This window comes from Cyrtonyx montezumae, unplaced genomic scaffold (assembly GCF_038088225.1).
Source record: "Cyrtonyx montezumae isolate F1298 unplaced genomic scaffold, pur_monq_1.0 scaffold_5, whole genome shotgun sequence".
Classification (NCBI taxonomy): Eukaryota; Metazoa; Chordata; class Aves; order Galliformes; family Odontophoridae; genus Cyrtonyx; species Cyrtonyx montezumae.
The window spans coordinates 2,562,284-2,581,637 of NW_027072056.1; the positions used below are offsets into that span (position 1 = coordinate 2,562,284).

The 19,354-nt window shown below is 47.2% G+C and overlaps 1 protein-coding gene across 2 annotated transcripts in view; it reads right to left on the bottom strand.

The window, feature by feature from the left end:
• The window catches only part of INPP5D (inositol polyphosphate-5-phosphatase D), a 43,987-nt gene that overhangs the window by 23,620 nt on the left and 1,013 nt on the right, over positions 1-19,354 (bottom strand). For both annotated transcript variants that reach the window (XM_065748190.1, XM_065748188.1), the window contains exons 2-3: positions 16,075-16,138; positions 437-587 (exon numbers count right to left, since the gene is read on the bottom strand). In XM_065748190.1, coding sequence (XP_065604262.1) covers positions 437-587; positions 16,075-16,138 — 215 coding nt within the window. The remainder of the gene's footprint in view (positions 1-436; positions 588-16,074; positions 16,139-19,354) is intronic.

Sequence of the window (19,354 nt, forward strand, 5' to 3'; positions counted from 1 at the left end):
GGAACATCTTTCCTGAGCAGCTTTGCAAAATTTTGTTCTGTTTCTTCGTAAGATATCCAAGGCAAAATTTTCCAGCTCCAGAGAAGCATTGGTTTGTACAAACGAATGCAGGCACATCAATCTGCTTTAGTGCAGATTGCCTGTCACAGGGACTGCGTCCGTCAGACAAGTTTTGTTGTGGTGCACATCATTTCCAGACAGACACCAGAAAGGACAGGAAAGATGGCTCTGTGGGCACAACCTGCCCCTGGGATATGGAGAACAATGACACATCCAACCCAGGAAAAATCCCAGGAATGATCCAAGTGACATTTCTTATATAATAGTTGGGATGATGCCCGTCATACCTCTTCATCATTCATCTGCCTCTGTATGAAGCTAGACTAGAGCAAGTGTCAGGGCTGGGCCTCAGCCAGTGACAGCATGGGTCTCTTACCAGCATCCTCCTCTGGTTCGTCGGCAGCCTCCTCCTCTTCTCGTGGCACTGGGTATTTGAGGTGCCACACCAGACCCATGTTCTCCTTCTTGTAAAATTCTATCAGTTCCTCCAAGTTATCGAAGTACTTCACAGGAACTCCCTCTGATGCCTGAAACAAAACACAGACGCTGCCATGGCCTGGGATTTCCCAATACTGAAGTGCTGCTCTTCACAGGAGAAAAGTCATAGGGAGAGAAAAACCCACGGCTGCTGTCCAGAGAAAGGCACCCCAGCTCTCCCTGCCTTGCTGACCACTGGCTCTGTACAGAACGACTTCTGCAGTACAAACAGAAACAGATATGCATACACGTTCCAGATGGAGTCGGCAAAAATGGCAGCCCCAAAGGCTCAGTGAAGCCAAATGGAGGAGCTCTCTCTCTTCGTTCGGGGTGCTTGGCTTCAAAGCAGAGGGAATCTTTAAAAACAATGAATTCTCCCAGATCAGTTTTTGCATTCCCTCTACCACTGAGCACAAACCCCCAGACTATGCAGCACTTTGTGATGCGCAGGCAGCATTTTCCTGTGAGATGGCAAGATAAACATATCTAAATCTAAATGCTGGCATCCTGTCCCTTCCAGATTCAAAGGCTCGGAGCTACATTCAAGTGAAACAAGCTAGCGAGGCACTGTCATGTCAAAAAAGCTCGGGTGAAGATCTAGGAAGCTGAGGACACAGTAAGAACTGAACGGATCAGAACGATGCTGCATTTGCCAGCTGCATTCTAACTATGACCAAACCTGTTTCCAGCACTGATCTCAAGACAGGGATACTTGCAGAGAGCAAAGACAGGGACAAGGCTTAGACCGCTTCACAGGTGAAGTTTTAGAGTAATTACATCCATACATCTGAAGTTGCTGTGAACTGGTGGCTGCAAAAACATAACTCTAATCCATTTTTGAGCAAGCTCCTTGACCCGTTGCTTGGGTTTGCCCAATCTCTCATTGTCTGTGAACGTTTTTCTTTAAAGTTAGTTAAGTATTACAAATAAGAAGAGAAAAATTGGCATAACTCATAAGTGAGCTGAACACAGGAAAAAAAAAAAAGTCTCCAGTGAGTCCTAGCAACAATAGCAATGTTCCTTTTTAGTCCTTCCCACAGAGAAAAATCTCAGACCAGAAATTAGGACGAAGCTTTCAATGCACAGCCATGTCTGAAGCCCTCAGCGCCCTCAAAGCCTGTACTCAAAACACCTCTCTTTTCTGACTACACCTGCACATCTCTAAAGGCCCAGCAAGAAGCATTTCCATAACAAATGCATACGATGCCTGAGAGCTCTGCCTCCCAGGTGTTCCTGCAGTTGTTAAGATGTATTATTCTCATGCGCTAGACAACTCAGCATTAAGGCAGCACATAGGCAAACACTGGATTATGTTTCAGTTTTGCCCTGAGCTACCCCAACAGGCACCTGGAAAAAGGCATTAGGTCCTTCATAGCCTAAAGCACGTGGAGAGCGAAGAGAGCCCGGGGTTTGCCACCTGCATCTTTGCAGGAGGAAAGCTGTGCTGTCTGAGCTCTCCCCCACCTCTCAAACTCCTGCAGTCTGCCCCCGCTCCTCCTCTTTCCAAACTTGTCTTCACACTCCTACTCCTCTTTCCAAAGACCTCACTGCCCGCCTGCTTTCTTTGGTGGGGATGGATGGGGAGAGCACCCCACTCCCACACCGCGTTCCTCCTGCCCGAGCGCTGCCAAGGGTGCCTGCAAGGCACAGCAATACCCTGTGCAGCTCTCTCCAGGCTAAATGGAAGGGAGAAGAAAGGCTGCATTAGCACTTTTGCTGCCGAGGACAGTTCAGCCTCTGAAACCATCCTGGTCTCTGCGGTAACCAGAAGAAGCAGTATTTTGCATATGGCCTCCTTCCTCTAACTCACTGCCTTGCATTTCAGGGGTGGACCAATGCCTGTGGTCCAGCTCAGGTTCCCCCAGGCAGGCCACAAACCCCAGCTCACATGCAGGGACACACGTGCAGAGAGGTTCCCCCTCATTTCTGGCTGCTCGGGCAAGCTCCAGCCACCACCACGAACCCTTCCATCTCCTCTCACAGGGACAATGGGGAACTGTGCTGTCCCAGCCCAATGGCAGCGGCACAGCTTTGCCATGCATCATGCAGGAATCTGAGAGCAAAGATCACTGGATTGTTCCCATTCATTTTCTTTTGTATGATAATTGTTATTAGTTGCAAGGACCTCCATGGAGGAAGCACGTGGGAAGGGCTGTGCCCCTCTGGCACAGGAGCACCCAACAACCCCCTCTGCCTATTGCCTGTGCTGTGAAAGGAGCTCTTCTCAAGTCTCTCTCTCAGAGACACAGCTAAAACTGAACACGGTTTGACAGTGAAAGCAAGATTACACTGCACTTGCCTCCCCCCTTGGAGAAAGGATGAGAACAAACCCTGCGTGACAAATGCTTGTCACGTTGCTGCAAGGTGTTGGGGTACCGTGGGACAACACGAGTGCCATGTGAGCCCCTGACAGCCCTGCAAGGCACAGGGGACAGGGCCTTCCCACAGCAGTGTGTCCCCAGCCAGCACCTGGGAGCACAGAGCTGCACGGTGCCTGGGCAGCATCAGTGTCATGCAGAGAGCCTCGCTGGGCTGCAGCCAGTACGTGGGCTGTGAGGTGGGCCTGCCCAAAGGCAGGTCAGACCGTTTTCCCTGCCCTTTCTTCAGACTGGAATTAGCAGAAAAGGCACACAGGTTAGGGAGGAAAGGCAGTGGTGGGTAATACGATATCAGCATTGTGTTGGCCAGGAGCTTGTAGAGAACGTTAGCAAAAACAGGACCGATGGTACCCTGGGAATAAACTTTGTCTGGATAGGATGACAGCAGCAAGGCAACGTGGAGCCTTACCTCCATGCAAACCTGCCCTCATGCTTGAGATGGGGAGCAGAGGCTGAACAGGGCAATGCAAAGCAAACGAGCAGGATGGGGCAGCACAGAACAATCTGGAGCCACCCAAGCAGCACCCAACAATGAAATCCACTCCCCACCCCCCCACCCCCCCCGCCTCCATTTAGCAAGTAACTATTTCCTCAGGGTTATCACGGGATAGATCTTGTTATAATTGCAGAGTGAATTGTTTCAAGTCATTAGAAATGTGGATGGCGAGTGTCATCTCCACAGCAACACGCCACATTCCCAGGAGCTCATGCAGCTCCCAGGAGCTCTGCTCCATGGCACCGCGCTCTGCAGCGTGGCCACAAGCACCACTGCTCTGCACCAATGACAGCCACAACATATGGAAAGGAAGCACTGAGAGAGCATATGCAATATAGGGAACAGCTTGTAAAACAGAATTGCACAGAGGAATCTGGGTAACTGCGAATCAGAGGCTGTGAAGCTATTTTATAGTGAGGAACTGCATCAGAAAAAGCCTATGTCTTTTTGAGATCTATTAATGGGACTGTCATAAGAGAGCCAGGAAGAAGCTGTCTTGCTGTACTCTGCACTGCCTTATCTGGGCTGCTGCACCCAGCCTGGGCACCATCTTTAAAGGGGCATGTAAAAATACCAGGGAGATCCCCAGGAAAAAATGATGAAGATGGCAGAAGAGCTGGAAAATGTGATTTATGAGAAAAGCTCAGAAGGCAAGTACTGGTACAGCTCAGCAAAGGGACAGCCTGCAGAGGTCACAAGAGCAGTGACCCCGGAAGCTTTACATTCTCGTTATAAAGATGGCCATGAGCTGTGGGACAGGACCAACGAGAACAGCAGACGTGGCTGGCTGGCTGTGCAGCAGATCTCAAGGAAACTTGCCAGACACTCACGGGAGGTCAGGCTACACAGAGACAGCATCCACACCTCTGGAGGCATTGCAGCAGAGCACCCAGGCACCCCTCACAGCTGCTTAGGGAGAACCTGGTCCTGCTCCAGCCTGAACAAAATGCTGGACTCCTTGTAAGGCCTCTTCACCTCTGATTCTCAGCCTCTGCACTGGGCCCAACAACCCAGGGGACCTCACACACCTTGCCCTCAGACCCTTCGCCATCTTCATAGCCCTCCTTTGCACCTTCCCTAATAGTATTATGTCCTATGGCTAAAGCCTTTAATCGCTGCTCTTTGGTTACACCTTGTGGCCCCTTTCCATCTACCTATCCTTTCTGACAGCTCTCCTTATAGCTGATCATCTTTTCTTCCTTTATATCTGCTGTAAAAGGACCAACAGGGCCCAGCCTGCATCTATTCTTCATTATCTCCAAGCCACGTCACCTGGCCAACAGAACAACACCGTGCTCCAAAGGCAGAGATGCAGCTCTGAACAGGTAACTTCAGGAGAAGCTGCAGGTGGGCTATGAAGGCAAAGTGAAAACAGATTGAAAAGATGCAAAGCCTCAACGAAGGCAGGCAAGGAAGTGGTTAAGCTGGGGCTCATTACAACAACCGTATAAATAGATGGCACAGGAAGTCTGGGGCCCTCAGAAGGAAGAGGAAGTGTTTTCCTTTCCTGAGCCAAGGCACAAGGAGGAACTAGGAAACTGGTCATCTGCTTGCATTGCTTAAGTCCAGTCCTTTCTAACAGAGTGCCTTACGCCAGGTACTTAAACCCATACACAGGCATTTCAGTGAGATTTCAAAGTTATAAAACTGCTGCAAAACCCACGAAATGAAGTGGAAGCTGAAAATCAGGTCACTCCTACTTGGCTGCTAAATGCTGGCAGAAACTTTTTTCCTTTTCCATTATGAAAAATATATATATATATATAAATTCAAAGTTTTCCTGTTTCAGCAAACAGTTGTCGTGGACTGCCTGCTAGCTAGAGGAAGCCTGCGTGGCATCTTTCATTTCCTTTTGGCTCTCAAGAAGAAATTTGGTTGCTGTGCCAGAGAAGAAAAACTGTTCACATCAAAGAAAGGCTCTGCCACAGGAACAGTGGCACTGAGAGACATCAGTTACGGTCATGGTGCTGGTGGGTCAGCAGTTGGACTGGATTGGAAAAGACTTAGAGGTCTTTTCCAACCTTCTTATTATTAGATGAAACCTTGTGCTAAGCAATGTAAGGAGCATTTCACAGGAATGAGAGCGTAGATAGGAATCACAGCTGGGAGAAACAGATACTTCCCAAAATACAAGCCACCCAGAAACATACTCTATTTTGAAGAACATGGATCTGGGAAAGGAGTGGGAAGTGAGAGGAGCAGTGAGCAGCTGAGCAAAGTGGGGATCCTGTGACATGGAGGGCCAGGAAGGGGCTTTGGTAAGTGGTGGGACCCTGCAGGCTGGCAGGGGCATGCAGACACTGGGCAGAGCTCAGTGAGAGGGCTCTTGGTATGGGACTGAGCACAAGGGAAAAGATAAGGGCAGGAAGCCAAGGAGCCTGGGCAAGGATGCTGGCAGGTAGCTCAAAAAAAATGTATGAATTCTGGGAGAATGACACAGCTCCTGGGAGATAGAAAGCCTGAGTGATGCTGGAAAGACCTGGAGGTGAACAGTTGCAATCCCCTCTGAGACACAGTGGCCTTTTACATTTAAGACTTTGGGTGAAAACACAGAAATAAAAAAAAATTCTGGAGAAATGAGCTTCAGAGGTTCTGAAAGAGCAGATTATTGCTGGAAGGAAACAAGGAATTGCAATTTACTAAGAACTGTGCATTACTTCCAGATTGTGTTCCTGGCTGAAATATTACAAACAGAAAAACATTAAGTTAAAAGGAGGAAAAAAAAAAAAAGAAAATTGCTGCTTTGTCAATCCTATAATTGTCTTTCTGTTACTAAAATGAAATGGAAAGACATCACTGCATATTGCCTCTACCATGGGCTCCATCTATTTATACACAGTGCCAACTGAGGAGATACTGTACATGAATTGCTGGCGCCGCATCACAATTCCTTTCTCATTATATGCATTAAAAATGGGAACGTTAAGTGATTCTCACTCTTTCATACTACTGCACATTTGCTAAAGCTCAGCACCTACTTCCTTGCTCACACGAAACAAGTGCATGAACTATAAATCCTCTCGATGCCAGCTGTAAACAAGTCAACCAGGAGCAAGTAAGCATTCTTGCCTCCATTGCTAAGTGGAGACATATAATGACACAGTGCAAATCTAGTTTAAAACCTGAACTTTTTCCTGATCCAATTCTGGCCGCAATTGCTATCTCATCTTTTCCTATCCATAATTTCACAGAAAAGACTTGAGACAGTCTTTCCATTCTGCTCATGCTGTGTTAACTGTTTAACACATTCTACATAAGGAACATGAGCCCAGTTTGAGTTAACCTTAAGAAGATCCTGTCATATCTGCCACTTCTGATCTCCTCTGGTCCTGCAAGAGTTTTCACCTGTGTGACTCCACTCAGGCTCCATTCTGGCAGCGCAGTGGTTGGCCACATTCACAGGTAGAAAATGCTCCTGGGGCAGGATTCGGATGCTTGCAAATTGAAATAGCCTGCTGTAGAGAAAGGAGTTTTCATCAGAGTACAAATTCTGCATCCCAAAGAAAAGCACATTAGAAGTTCTGGAAAGTAAAGGACACGCAGAAGTTACTTGAACCTGCACGATCCCACACAGAATAAAGACATCACTCACAGAAGTAACGTACTCAAATCCCCTTTCCATTCTGCTCTGGCACTCCACAGTTCACACAAAAAGTATGGTAACTGCCAGATACCTAACTAAAATATTTAGGTACAAGCTTTTAGGAACACAGTTCATGGAATGGTTTGTGTTGGAAGGGACCTTTAAGATCACCTTGTTCCATCCTCTGCTACAGGCAGGGACACCTCCCCCCAGCCCAGGTCGCTCACAGCCCCATTCAACCTGGGGCTAGTTATAAAGTACACCAGCACCACGTATTTGAGGTGGACCTTCACACTAAATAAAACATTCAAACTCATGCTATCAGAAGGGATTATATCAACACAGCATATCCAACTCGTCATTAACAAGAGACCCCTCCTGAGCAACTGAGCCTTTCTGTGTTAGAACAAGGAAGATTAACATCAACAGCAAGCAAACAGTATGGCTCCACAATGGAATAGGAGGGACCAGTGTTAAATTTAGCTACAGGGTGCAAGTCTGCAGAGCCATGGGGATCCAAAGCAATTTTTAGCGCTTCTGAAAGTGCGTGGGTAGAATTTAAGCAAAAGTTTTGGAGTACACTACTTCTGTGCAATTTAAACACAAGCCTCATGCTTTTTGGTTTTCTACTGAAAAGCATCAGCTCTTCGAGTCACATGAAAATTTCCATTTTTGGTACTTCAGTAATTATCTCAGCCCTGGTGGTTACCAAAAGAAGCCTGAAAACAAAGGTTCTCAAGAGGCAGCCAAAGGCAGCAAATTTAACAACACCATTTCCAAAGGCTTCGGTTTTTTCCCCACTGGAAGGCAATAAATAACAACCCCAAGTGACAGTGAACAGGGTTGGAAGTCCTATGAGAAGCAGCTTTTCCCTGAGGCAGCTGAACCTGCATCTACCTACTCCAGCTGTGCCTGCACAGATTGCTCCTACATTTTGGAGTGTCCTCTAAGCTGTGTGGGCAGACAGTGGAAGATCCATTATCAGCTCTCTGCCTCCCCTGTTGTCTTCTGTGCTGAATGGATCCCAGTTTCAACAGACATCAAGTACTAAATAGGACTGAACTATATAAAATATCAAGTGGAAAATCTAAAGTAACACTAAAAACATCATTTATTGACAGTGCACTGCTGAAGAAAGCATTGGAGGCAGAACACGTGTGTGAAACAGCTGCATTCTCCATGTTATACTACATCACTTTCTGGGATTGCATAATAAAAAAACATACAGTGATGCACAGATAAGCACGAACATCTTAGTGCTACAATTTCCTGCCTTCTGACAGCAAAATTTCTCAGGCCTTTAACTACAGCAATTGTTTTCTACGTCTGTGACATTTGGGCTGACCACTTGTTCTTTTTGAAATACCCTTTGTTTCATTTACTTATTTTGTGAGTAAGACAAAATTCATGAACACCTCACAGAGCAACACTGCAGCAAAACTGCACAGCAAGTTTGCAGATGACACCAAGCTGAGCAGCTGATACAACAGAAGAAGGGATGCCATGCAGGAGGACGTGGCAAGCTTGAGAAATGGACCCATGTGAACGTAACGAGCTTCAACAAGGCCATGTGCAAAGAGTGTTGCACTTGGGTGGGGGGCACCCAGCCCACGGCAGGGGTTGGGAGTGGGTGAGCTTTAAGGTCCCTTCCAAACCAACCATTCATAGCCTGAAGAAGCACTCCCATTTAACAAAACCCACCAGAAAACTAAATGCAAACAAGAATCCCTCAAATCTTCATCTTCTATGCTCTCCCTAAACAGTACCTCTGGAATAAAACTGGATGTGAAGCTAATTTTTTTAAACTCTGCTCCTAGGATTGGACACAACCCAATGTTTCTATTTTTGCATGCACAGGGATGTAGCACACAATGAAGATGAACTTCTGGAAAGGTTATGCAATGCCTTTGTGAAAACCAGCACTTTCGCTGTATATGGCTTCTATTGCATTCAGTCACAAAGCACACCTACTGACTACATCAGGTCACCACATCCCTGCCAAGTTTGGAGCAGGAGGTCTGATCCACTTACCTGGGAATTTTAGTTCAGGCTCAGGCTGTGGACACAGAGAAATGCCAGCTCATGGTCTGCTTGGCTGTGCTTTGTCCATGAGATCTTCTCATCCCAACTTCATTGGGTGTTACTTTAACATACTTAAAAAGGAAAGCTTTAGAGGAATGGATCTGGAGGAAGGAAGCTGACTTTGACTTTCAGAGGAAAACCAAAATGGAAAACTGTCAGAAGTGATGACCTGAAGGCAGAAGTTCACCTTCTTAAAGTTCTCACTCCATCACTGTCCTTCCTTTCAAACATGCTCAAAGAAGTGGTTGGTTTGGGACAGAAACGTCTACAGGGGTGAGCAGAACTTCCAATGAGAGGATGTGGTGCTGTAGAAGGTTTGTGTGACATTGGAGACGGGCCGCTTGCTCCCAAACCCCAGTCAAAGTGTTGGGCCCATTTTGGTGCCAGGAGCAAACACAAGCAGTCATGTTTGTGTGCTCGTGTTCACAGAAAGACCTGAAAGATCCCATGGGGTAGAAAAGAGCAGCTGGGTTATGGGTGGCTGAAGAATTTTCAAAGGAAAATAAGGTAAAACAATTACTCTTCTTAAACAAGAAGTGCTGAACTGATTATTTGTTTAACAGATCTCATCTTTACCTTCAGAATCTTTCAATGCTTTGCAGCTCTGGGAATTTACTTCTGTACACTCAGTGAGGAATGCCTACTTGCAGTTTTCAATTCAGAATGATAAAGGCTCTCGAGTGAGCAGATTGTGCCAGACTATTGGAGGGTAGACTACAGCAAACTTGAAGAATATTCTTCGGTGTCAAATTGGGTTAAAATTGTTCTAAAATCACATCCACGCGAAAAGAGAAAAACTTCACGCCACAAAATAGCTTTCTAGTACCTGGCTTCACTTCTTTAGGCTTGCAGAAAAGGTATATAACTTTAACATGACTTACACCATCTTCTCTGAACTCACTTTCTTTTTTCTTTTTTAATACATTTTCAGGAAACTGGAAGTGTTCTGAAAAGGTTCAAACTCAACAAAAGCTGGATATGGTTTGTTTGTATGACGAATTTTGTAGAACGAGGGAATCAGTAGCAGGAACGTGCATGTTTCAGGAAATACCTTGTGTTTTCTTATTAAATCTGCTTCTTTCCATTTTTTTTTAAACCTGCAAAATGCACTATGTTTATTCCAACCTCAGATGCAACGGCGGAAAGAACGTTTTCCTCGTATAAGCAGATCTGGATACACCGCAGAGACAAAGAGCACAGATTCTGCTAAGCCCTGACTGCCAATCAATTTCAGTCCTGCGTTTCAACGGTGTAAAGAGTTCGACAGATCGATTTTAAATCGTTGTTGGAACATATTCAGATTGGAATTATCGTTTTCAGCAATAAAACACAGATTAACATAATTAAATTACATATTTGAGCACAGTAGAAATGCGTTTCCCTGCGTTTCAAGATCTTGTTCCTAATTATTTTCTAGTTGTCCACTTGTCCCTGTGCAATAAGAGTGATCATCCTACTTACAGCTCAACATTTCAGTGCCAACGGAGTACTGCAGAAGCGGTAAGTTTTCTGTGTAATTGGTGATCCTGCCCAAGTAATTCAGGTAAACTCAGTTCCATTTTCAGCATTCATTTTCCTGAAAGTGCCATTATGGAAAGCATAACTGGCTGTCTCATACTGTTCCCTACTGAAATACTCAGCCCAGGCACCCTTTCATCCTTGGAGCAATGCTGCTTCTCCCTTGCCCTGTCTTGCAGCAATGCAGGTGCAGTTGTCCCACTACAGGCCCGTGGGATGCAATCACACATGTTGGCAGCAAAGCACCCCACCTCCACACAGCCCTGCCCACCGGCTCACACCTGCCTGGTGGGATGCTTGGTCACCTCCTGCCTTTCAAAGCAGGAGGGGTTCAACAGCACCCGATGCCTCTCAGCTGCAAGCGGACTGTGGATGTCTTAACGTCTGCTGCCTGTAGGCAGACTGGTGCCTGCCTCTCCTTAGTGGAACCCGTAAAACTTGGACATCAGTTTGAGTAAGTGCAGAGTGAGGCCTTGTACATAGCATAGAATCACAGAATGGTTGAGCTGGAAGGGATCTCAAAGATCACCCAGCCCCAGCCTTTGCCATTGCCCCTCCAGCTCAGGCTGCCCAGGACCCCATCCAACCTGGCCCTGAGCACCTCCAGGGATGGGGCACCCACACTTCTCTGGGCAGCAGTGCCAGGGCCCCACCACTCTTAATAAAGAATTTCCTCCTCACATCTAATTTATATCTCCCCTCTTTTAGTTTAAAGCCATTCCCCCTTGTCCTATCACTATCAGGCTATGTAAAAAAGCCAGCCTCCTCCTGCTTAAAAGCTTCCCTCAAGTATTGGAAAGAATATGTATGATACACAGCTGGCAGCAGAAGCTCCAAGAGGTTGCAGAGTTGTGAAGGTGCTCACTTCACCCAAAGGATCATGCTTTGCATTATCTCCCACTCAAACCAGCTCAAGTACAGTTTCCAAGTAGACGGGTTTTGATCATACAGACAGATGAACAAACTCCAAAGCAAACCACAAAATCCTTACCACAGAAAACCCTTTCTTGGCCTCAGGTGTCAGAGCAGCACATCAGTTTACAGCACAGTATCAAAGAAAGGGACAAAAACCCCCAAAGCATTGCCCCTCTCTGCAAGAGCCCTGCAAGAGAGCTGGTGCTGCACGTGCCACAACAGCCACAACTGCTTCTGACATTGGTGACAACAGCAGTGACACCAGGAACTGACCTCAACTCGTGCTCTTATCAGATTGTGCTGGCAGGATGGGCAGCTGTGTGAACGTCTGCTTGCAGAGAGCAGGTTAGTGTGCCGGATGGAGCTCCTACACCGAGCTCCACCCTGCAGGACTCATACACAGAAACCAGGACAAATTCCCCCCCAGAGGCCAGGACAGCCCTGCAGGCTGGCAGCCCTCACACTGCATGTCCTGTGCCTGTGTGGGACAGAGGACTGTGGTCTTTGTAGCATATATATCCAACCCACACACCATCAGAGTGGAAATTGAAGCATTTTCCCCAGAACGTGTTCCTAGAGGTGGGCTGGAGAGAGAGGGCTTAGCAGGAAATCCTTTATTGGCCCTCCTGCTTTCTGGGAGCCCAGGCTGCAAGGACAGCAGTAACCTATGGCTTCAGTGTCAGTTGTGCAGTGAGTCACCAGCACTGGGCTGCCTTGCACTGCTTGCACTGCACTGCTCGTTTCCTGTTGCACACAGTCTCCTCTTAGTACTGAGAACATTTACAGCAAAGGAAAAAAAAAAAAAAAGAAAGGAAAGAAGGAAAAAAGAAAGTGTGATGATCACTCGGTGTAAAGCTGCTGGGGCACCTGCTGTTTTCACTGAAGTCAGCAAAATCGACAAACAAACAGGGTCAGGTCCTCTCTTTGCAGCAAGCACTAAGTATGGCACAGAAAACCCCTGAAGCAACAGTGGTTTCCAGCAGAAATGTGCACAAAATGCCAAGCTGGCACCAGAGCAGTACCACGAACATCTCCACATTTACACACAAAGCAGAGTGCAGGAAGATGCGGGCAGACCACTGCCAGGGAGCTGGGAACCTATGGCACTGTGGGAAGGTGAGGTGGAAAGAAACAGGCAGTGACCTTCAAAAAAGGAGTGTTTGTCTTACACAGTGTGAGAAGACAGTGGCTTGCCATGGCTCCTTCTGACATCAAAGTATTCCATGGAAATTGCCAAGCCCTGTAGCTGGCAAAAATAAAAAAGAAACAAGGGGACCAGAGCTGCTCCTTTAGCTAGCAGGCTGCCTCTCCTGCCTTAGCAAGGTCTCTGGTGGCAGCCTATTTTAGCAACGTTGCCATCTGCGCACCAGGATATCTTCACCCCAACCTTCCCACCGAGTGTTGCAAGATAAGTACCTGATCCTGCAGACCTGGCCCAGCAAGTGTGATGTTACATGTGAGCACAATCCAAGATGCAATCCGTCCGACTGATCACTGAGCTGCCACCGGGTAACGCCATCTCATCGCTTAGTGATGGACCAGAAATCCAGAGGGCCCAAAATCCACGTGCTTTAGCGATGCTCCCACGGTGCCCTGTGCCAACCCACGTCCACCTACCAGCCAGCCCCAGCTCCCTTCTCACTGCCTCTTTCAAGCACCCACTGTAGCTGCTTCTCATAAGGATCTTTGCCAGTTATAGCTCTCTCTCCTCGCTTAGGATGAAGGTTACGCTTCTGCCAATGGCCCTTCACAATTATAGTATATAACAGCAGTGCAGAGTAAAGCATCAGGCAAAAGTAGTAATTTTCCAATGACAGCTTTTGACCTCAGTGCCCTCCCACGCCATACAGGAGTGAGCTGACCCAACCTCAGCCCATCGTGGGGCTCGCAGCCGAAGAGCCTCTCTCTCTTAAAGCAGAGAGAAAGAGATGACATGCTGAGGACAATTCAGCCCACCCAGGGCAGAAACTTATTTCTTCCTCACTGACCACAGAGCGATAAAGTCAGCTTTCACTACACGCAGCTTTGAACACACAACTGAAAGAGGGAATGCTGATGCACAAGCACAACTCCTGGACCTAGGAAAGCCAGCAGAGGACACTGTTCAAAATCAGTTTTGACAGCCCAATTCTCCTTAACAGACTGGTATTTAATTAACTATACCTCCACATTTAAGCAAGGGAAATTCCTATCTGTCTCTACAAAGCACCCCAGAGGTTATTCCCAAAGATGGGCAGGGAGCAGCTACACCGACCCAGGGGCAGCAGGTTGACACCCTGATGTCCCTGCCCCCAGGCTGCTGCGTTATTGTATGACTTCTGCTCCCTTCCTGTTCCTGGCCTGGTGAGACACTGCAGGCTAGCAGATAGATCTTGATGACTAATTGTTCTCAGGCTGGGACAGAGCTCTCTGTTCACTGTTACAGATCCTCTCCTGCAAGGACTTTTGTCCCCCCTCCCCCTCTTCCTTAAATTAGTTTTCATTGGCAGGAAACAGGTTGGATTCATCCAAGCTGTGGACCTGCTTGCCTACATTTGGATATCTCAGGTAATGGGAGGAGGAAACTCAACAGCCCCAGGGAAAGAGCGGAAAGAAGAAGGGGGACAAAAACTTGATGGCTGTAACCACTACAGTCAGATATGCTTTTGAGGGATACCAGTTTGACTGCAAATACGGCAGGCAAGAGGGGTTCCAGACCTGGCCATGCTGACTGCTGTATGGCTGCTGTGGTGCAGAAAGTCACAAAATGCCAGAGAGACACATGCAAATATTTTTTCATCAGTTTGAATGCAAAACCCTGCACCTCTGAATGCAAAAATGTGCACCTCCCCTTCTGCCACCTGTACTGAACAGTTAATTCAATCATGCAAGCAATAGCACAGAGCATCATTCCACTGGTGCCAGACCGGGCTCTAATTAAGGAAAGAAAACTGAAATCTATTCACCAATACACAGGAAACGTGAAATAACTTACAGCTTTAAAGCTGAAAAAACACCACAGAGTGCAGAGGGAGAGCTGTCATGTCACAAGTGCTGCACGTGTAGCTGTGATTTTACACATCTTCTGAACCTGCTCTCAGCATGAAGAATGACGGACAGACAGCAGCCCAGATGTGGACAGGACGGAGCACTGTGCAAGCAAAAGAGGTCACACTGCACCATCAGAGCCCCTGTTTGGAGCCAGGCTAACCTCAGGTTTTAGTACTGCAGCTCTCCTGTGCCTTTATTTATTTATTTAAATGTATTTTAAACCCAGAAATGAGAGGTATTTGTTTCATTTGAAGTGTTTGATTGCTGTGTTATTGTACTACCTGGTCCGATTCAATAGGGTTTTATTTTTAATGGGAAAAACGTTAAACTCTTCCTATTTATCAACTTCCACATCCTTACACAGGAGAACCGTTCTTCCAAAACACAGTTCTTTAATATGCACATAACAGTTTTTGCTTTTTACAAAACTCAACAGACAGGCAACCCAAAACAGGTCACCGGGCCCAGCAGCGTACCAGGAACAGCAGCCAACAACATGAGACTTGTAAGCCTCAATTGCAACCCAAGTTTCTCTCTTGCAGAAGCAGCCTGCCCCTTTCCTCCGCCTCCCCCACCAACCTGCAGTAGTGCAGCACAAAGCTGGAGGAGTTGTGCCTTCCAAATGTGAGTTAACCATGCCTTTTCTTTATCTCACCCAATATTTAACCTAGAGCCCCCACAAGCCGTGTACAAAAAGGTACTGCCACGGATCCTCTGCCACACCCAAGGGAAATCCCTCACAATCACACCATAAATGCCAAGAGAACTGTAAAAATCAGTTTGAGTGCACTTCTAGTAGACCGTGTTTCCTTTAAAAATCCAGTGGATTTCAAAACGTTTCACTCAGAAAAACCCAATGGAGACCTACTATTGCTGTCTGGATCTATTGGCAGTGCAATGATCCCTCCCCAGAAACAATGAGGATATGATTAAACTGCAAACAATACCCTACAAAGAGCCGTGGGGTGATGAGGAAGTGTGTGCAACGGGGAGAGCCTGAGCTGACTGACAGCGGTTTGATTCACCCGACTTTGTGCAAAGTCACATTTAGTGTTCCCCAGCAGCAGAATGAAATCACACCTTCAGCTCATTCGTAAATCTTGCCCAGCTCTTGAGCCGCCCATTGCTACAGCCTTCTCAGGACTGTAAGAGACCATTCCCACCCCTCCTCACTGTTTCATGGTCTAGACTGAGAAAACTAGGTCTGAGAGGTGATAAGGAAGGGAAAGTGGCTCGTTTGCAATCCAACAGCAGAACAGGAATAAAATGAAGATGTGAAACTCCTGCCCTCAATCCTGGCACCTTCTGTACCCTGAGCCTACAACTCAGTTTGCATTTTCTGAATGTAAGTAAATCGCGTGGTGATTTTGGGATGAAATGATCCACGCTGCATTGAGCAGAAGCCAGCTGCAGGGGAAAAGGGCCAAGGTTTTCAGTTACCTAAAACATTCCAGTGTCACTGAACTGAAGGCACATGTGTGCCACAGGACTGGAGACCATCCTTGTGGGACCGAATGACTGACAGCATGACTTACCTGGACAATTAGCTTCTTTTCTTTATCAGGAAGAATCCGGTAGGTATAAACGCAATTCCGAAACCTGGAACAGATCAGAGGAGATGCTCTTAGGTCGCCTCCAGAAGGAAACGAATTGCACTGTAGCACCCCTCCCTGGGACAGGAGGTACACTGGAAGGCCCCTGAACCTGCAGATAGCATCAAGGTTTTAAACATTTCTCTCCGTTTCCCTCAAGCCCCCAAAGTAACATCAAGCTATAAGTAATGTTTTGTCCCAGTTACACTCAATTAAACTTTTATTTAAGGGAGGAGAGAGGAGGCTTTTGCCCAGTTAAATGCCACATCAATGTGCAAGAGCCCAGGGGCAAGGAAAGAAAGCCTCAGGAGTGCTGTAACCTGTAGAGACCTTCCTCAGCAGCTGCTGTGCTCTGGGGGGCTTACATGGGAAAAATTGGCTGTAAAATAGATTTTTGCCTTTTCTCCAGTGATCAAACCTTTCAAGTTACCTGCAAAGCACTCTGTTAAAACACACAATATGGCTTTAAGCCAACGAAGGATGCCAGTTTCAACCCCTTCCTCTCCCAGGAGAACCTGGAATCCATTCTCAGAGCCTTCTTGCCTACCACTGCACTACGCTCAGAATCATGGTGAAACGTGGGCTGAGGTCAGTCCTCCTGCTGGGCAGATCAGTGGAACAACTGCATCTCTTCTGCAATTACATGGTAAGCCCATTCATCGTACACTTTTCAGAATTGCTCCAGGCAGAGGAGAGAAAAGGAGACCACCGGGATCTCAAGGAGTCACAAAAAAGCAATTGGAAATGAAATTATTCATAAATCAGAGCTGAATTCTCTTGGGTGTTTGGAGGATTTGGCCATGGATCCACAGGAACCTCTTTCTGATGGCATCAATGGCCAAAGACACAGAACTGCTCGCAGAGCTTCTGTAAGCAGTGCAATACCACCCTGTAGGCACCTGCTCATCCACAGCTGAGGAGCTGCTGTACCAGGGAGTTGGGAAAAGCCACAGACATGATTCTGAACCACAACTCTGCTCGTTTCGCTGAGCCCAGGGCAGCCAGCACCAGAGGAGTGTATGCCCCCAGGAAGGGTATAGGTTTTGGTTTTATCTGCCTATGCAGTTCTCTTACACCATTTCCTCCTTCTGATATGCAAACGGGGCTAAGCAGAACTGCTCGTGCAGCTGATGAGAGAAAAGTTTTGTGAGCAGAGATTATGGAACTGATAAACAAACCAGCTTAAAGGCTCTTGTGTCACAGAAGGACCCCCCATGAAAGTTCCCCATCACACAGGGCCTTAAGAGGCAGCTGGCACAACACCTGACAAGAGATCTAAGCTGAAGAAATATAGAAGTAGTGTAAAGGCAAGCCAAGAAGGGATGCCGGGTAAGATAGCATCAAGAAGGAGCACTTTCTAGGATCAAATGCACGGGTCCCCTCTAGCTGTCCCCTAGCATAGTGCATGGATGGAGAAGGATGTGGTGTGTACTTGGTTTTCTACCCTCAGCTTTTGCCTCCTCAGCATCCCAACTGTCAGTTCACACAGCCCCGGTTGCTCTCTCATTTCAGATCTTCCCTAGAAACTGGGTATGCGTTCAGAATTGCCCTACTGCTGCTGTGGGGGTTGTGGGGAGAATGTAAATACAACATCTGCCTGAGTCTAAACACATCCCCAAGTACTTTCTGATGTCCTTGTTCTCTCAGCCAGCTAGCGGAAGAAAGTGGACGAGGCTTGTGCTTTCTCTTCCCTCTCCTACCCACCCTCATGCACAGGTGATGATGTCCGTACTGGAAGCACTCAGAAATCCTAATCACAGAGAGGTCTGCCTAAGCATCCCACAAGAGATGCCATCCCCTCCAGGTACTGGAAAGGGGACAGTCCTCCAGGAGGTACCCAAACCTGCACTGAAGGCTGTGTGCTCTTCTCCAGGAGCACTGCTGCTCACGCATTCCCCCCCTCTGAGTTAGCCCATTTCTTCTCCATGAGCTGGCAAGACTAACAGTCCAGGCTCAGAGAAAGGAGGAGGAAAGTGCCCTAGCTTCTTGCCTTTTATGGGGCAGTGTGACCAGCAGAGAGAGCAGAGGACAGCAGAGCTGGGGGAGGAGTATTCCCCGCTATCTGCTGCTTCAGCGCTCTGCTGAGTTCAGTGCTGCTGCTGTCAATTTTAGAAGGGCTCCAAAAATGCCCCGCACGTATTCCTCCCTTACTGGTCCACACAAAGCAGCTCTTCAAGAAAATCACTACTTCAATCTATGATATAATAATCACGATTTTGTTGGATTTTAACAGATCTGCCCGATAAATTAGTGTCTTGCAAAACACGACGCTTCTTTTTCCAACCAAATTTCATGGGGTTTTATTTCCCTTGCCTATAAACAGTTGACCCTTTCAGCATAATCCTCCTTTGGAGACAACAGCCAGGCTTCCACTCCACCTCCTTCTCTCACTTTGCCTCTCCATTTTTCAGATACGAGTGACCGAAGCACCCCCAGCACCTTCCAGTCAATAACACAGCTGAACCCCACACATCTCCGAGGAAGTTTCCAGCTTCAGGAAAGCTGTGTGCTTTGACAGGATGACATTCAGAGGGAGAGACTTATTCACCACCTTTAACCCTTTCTCTCCACAAACTACTTTCAGGCCAGCATAAGCTGAGAGGATGTTACTTATGCTGACAGCAGTCTGTGGGCCCTTTCTCAGATGCAGACCTGGCTGCTCTTGGCTGACAAAGCTGGGTGCTCCCTGTTCCTTTAATCAAACCATTCATGTTGGCCACCTTAGAATGGATTTAAAAACATAACCTTTGGCTCCCGGCTCAGAAAATCCTGGTCATTATATTGTTCCTATTTCCTGATCCCATGTCTCTCAAGCCACAAAGGCTTTCAAAGTTGACTGCAAAAACATTTACAATGGAAAAATTTATGCAAATGCACGTTAGCAGACATTTTTTACAGCACCTTCCCTTTCTGCAGTCTCCACCATCACTTTGTAAAGACATCTTTGTGTGTGTGTGTGTGTTGGTTACAAAGCAACACAGTTGTGCTAAAAATGCTCCGCAGAAGCAGCAGTCTATTGCAGTAAAATGTTCCCTGAGTGGCAACTTGTGCCCTCAGCCGTTGTCAGAAAGCCCCATACACAGAGGAGCTGCCCAGCCCCATGCTTTCTGCCAGAGACAACCCTCCGCAGCAGCATGTGCAGTCAGCAGAAGCCTGACCTCAGAGACAAGCAGTTAGGCCAGAGTTATAAACGGCAGCACCGCCTTCAGCGCTGCAAGAAACG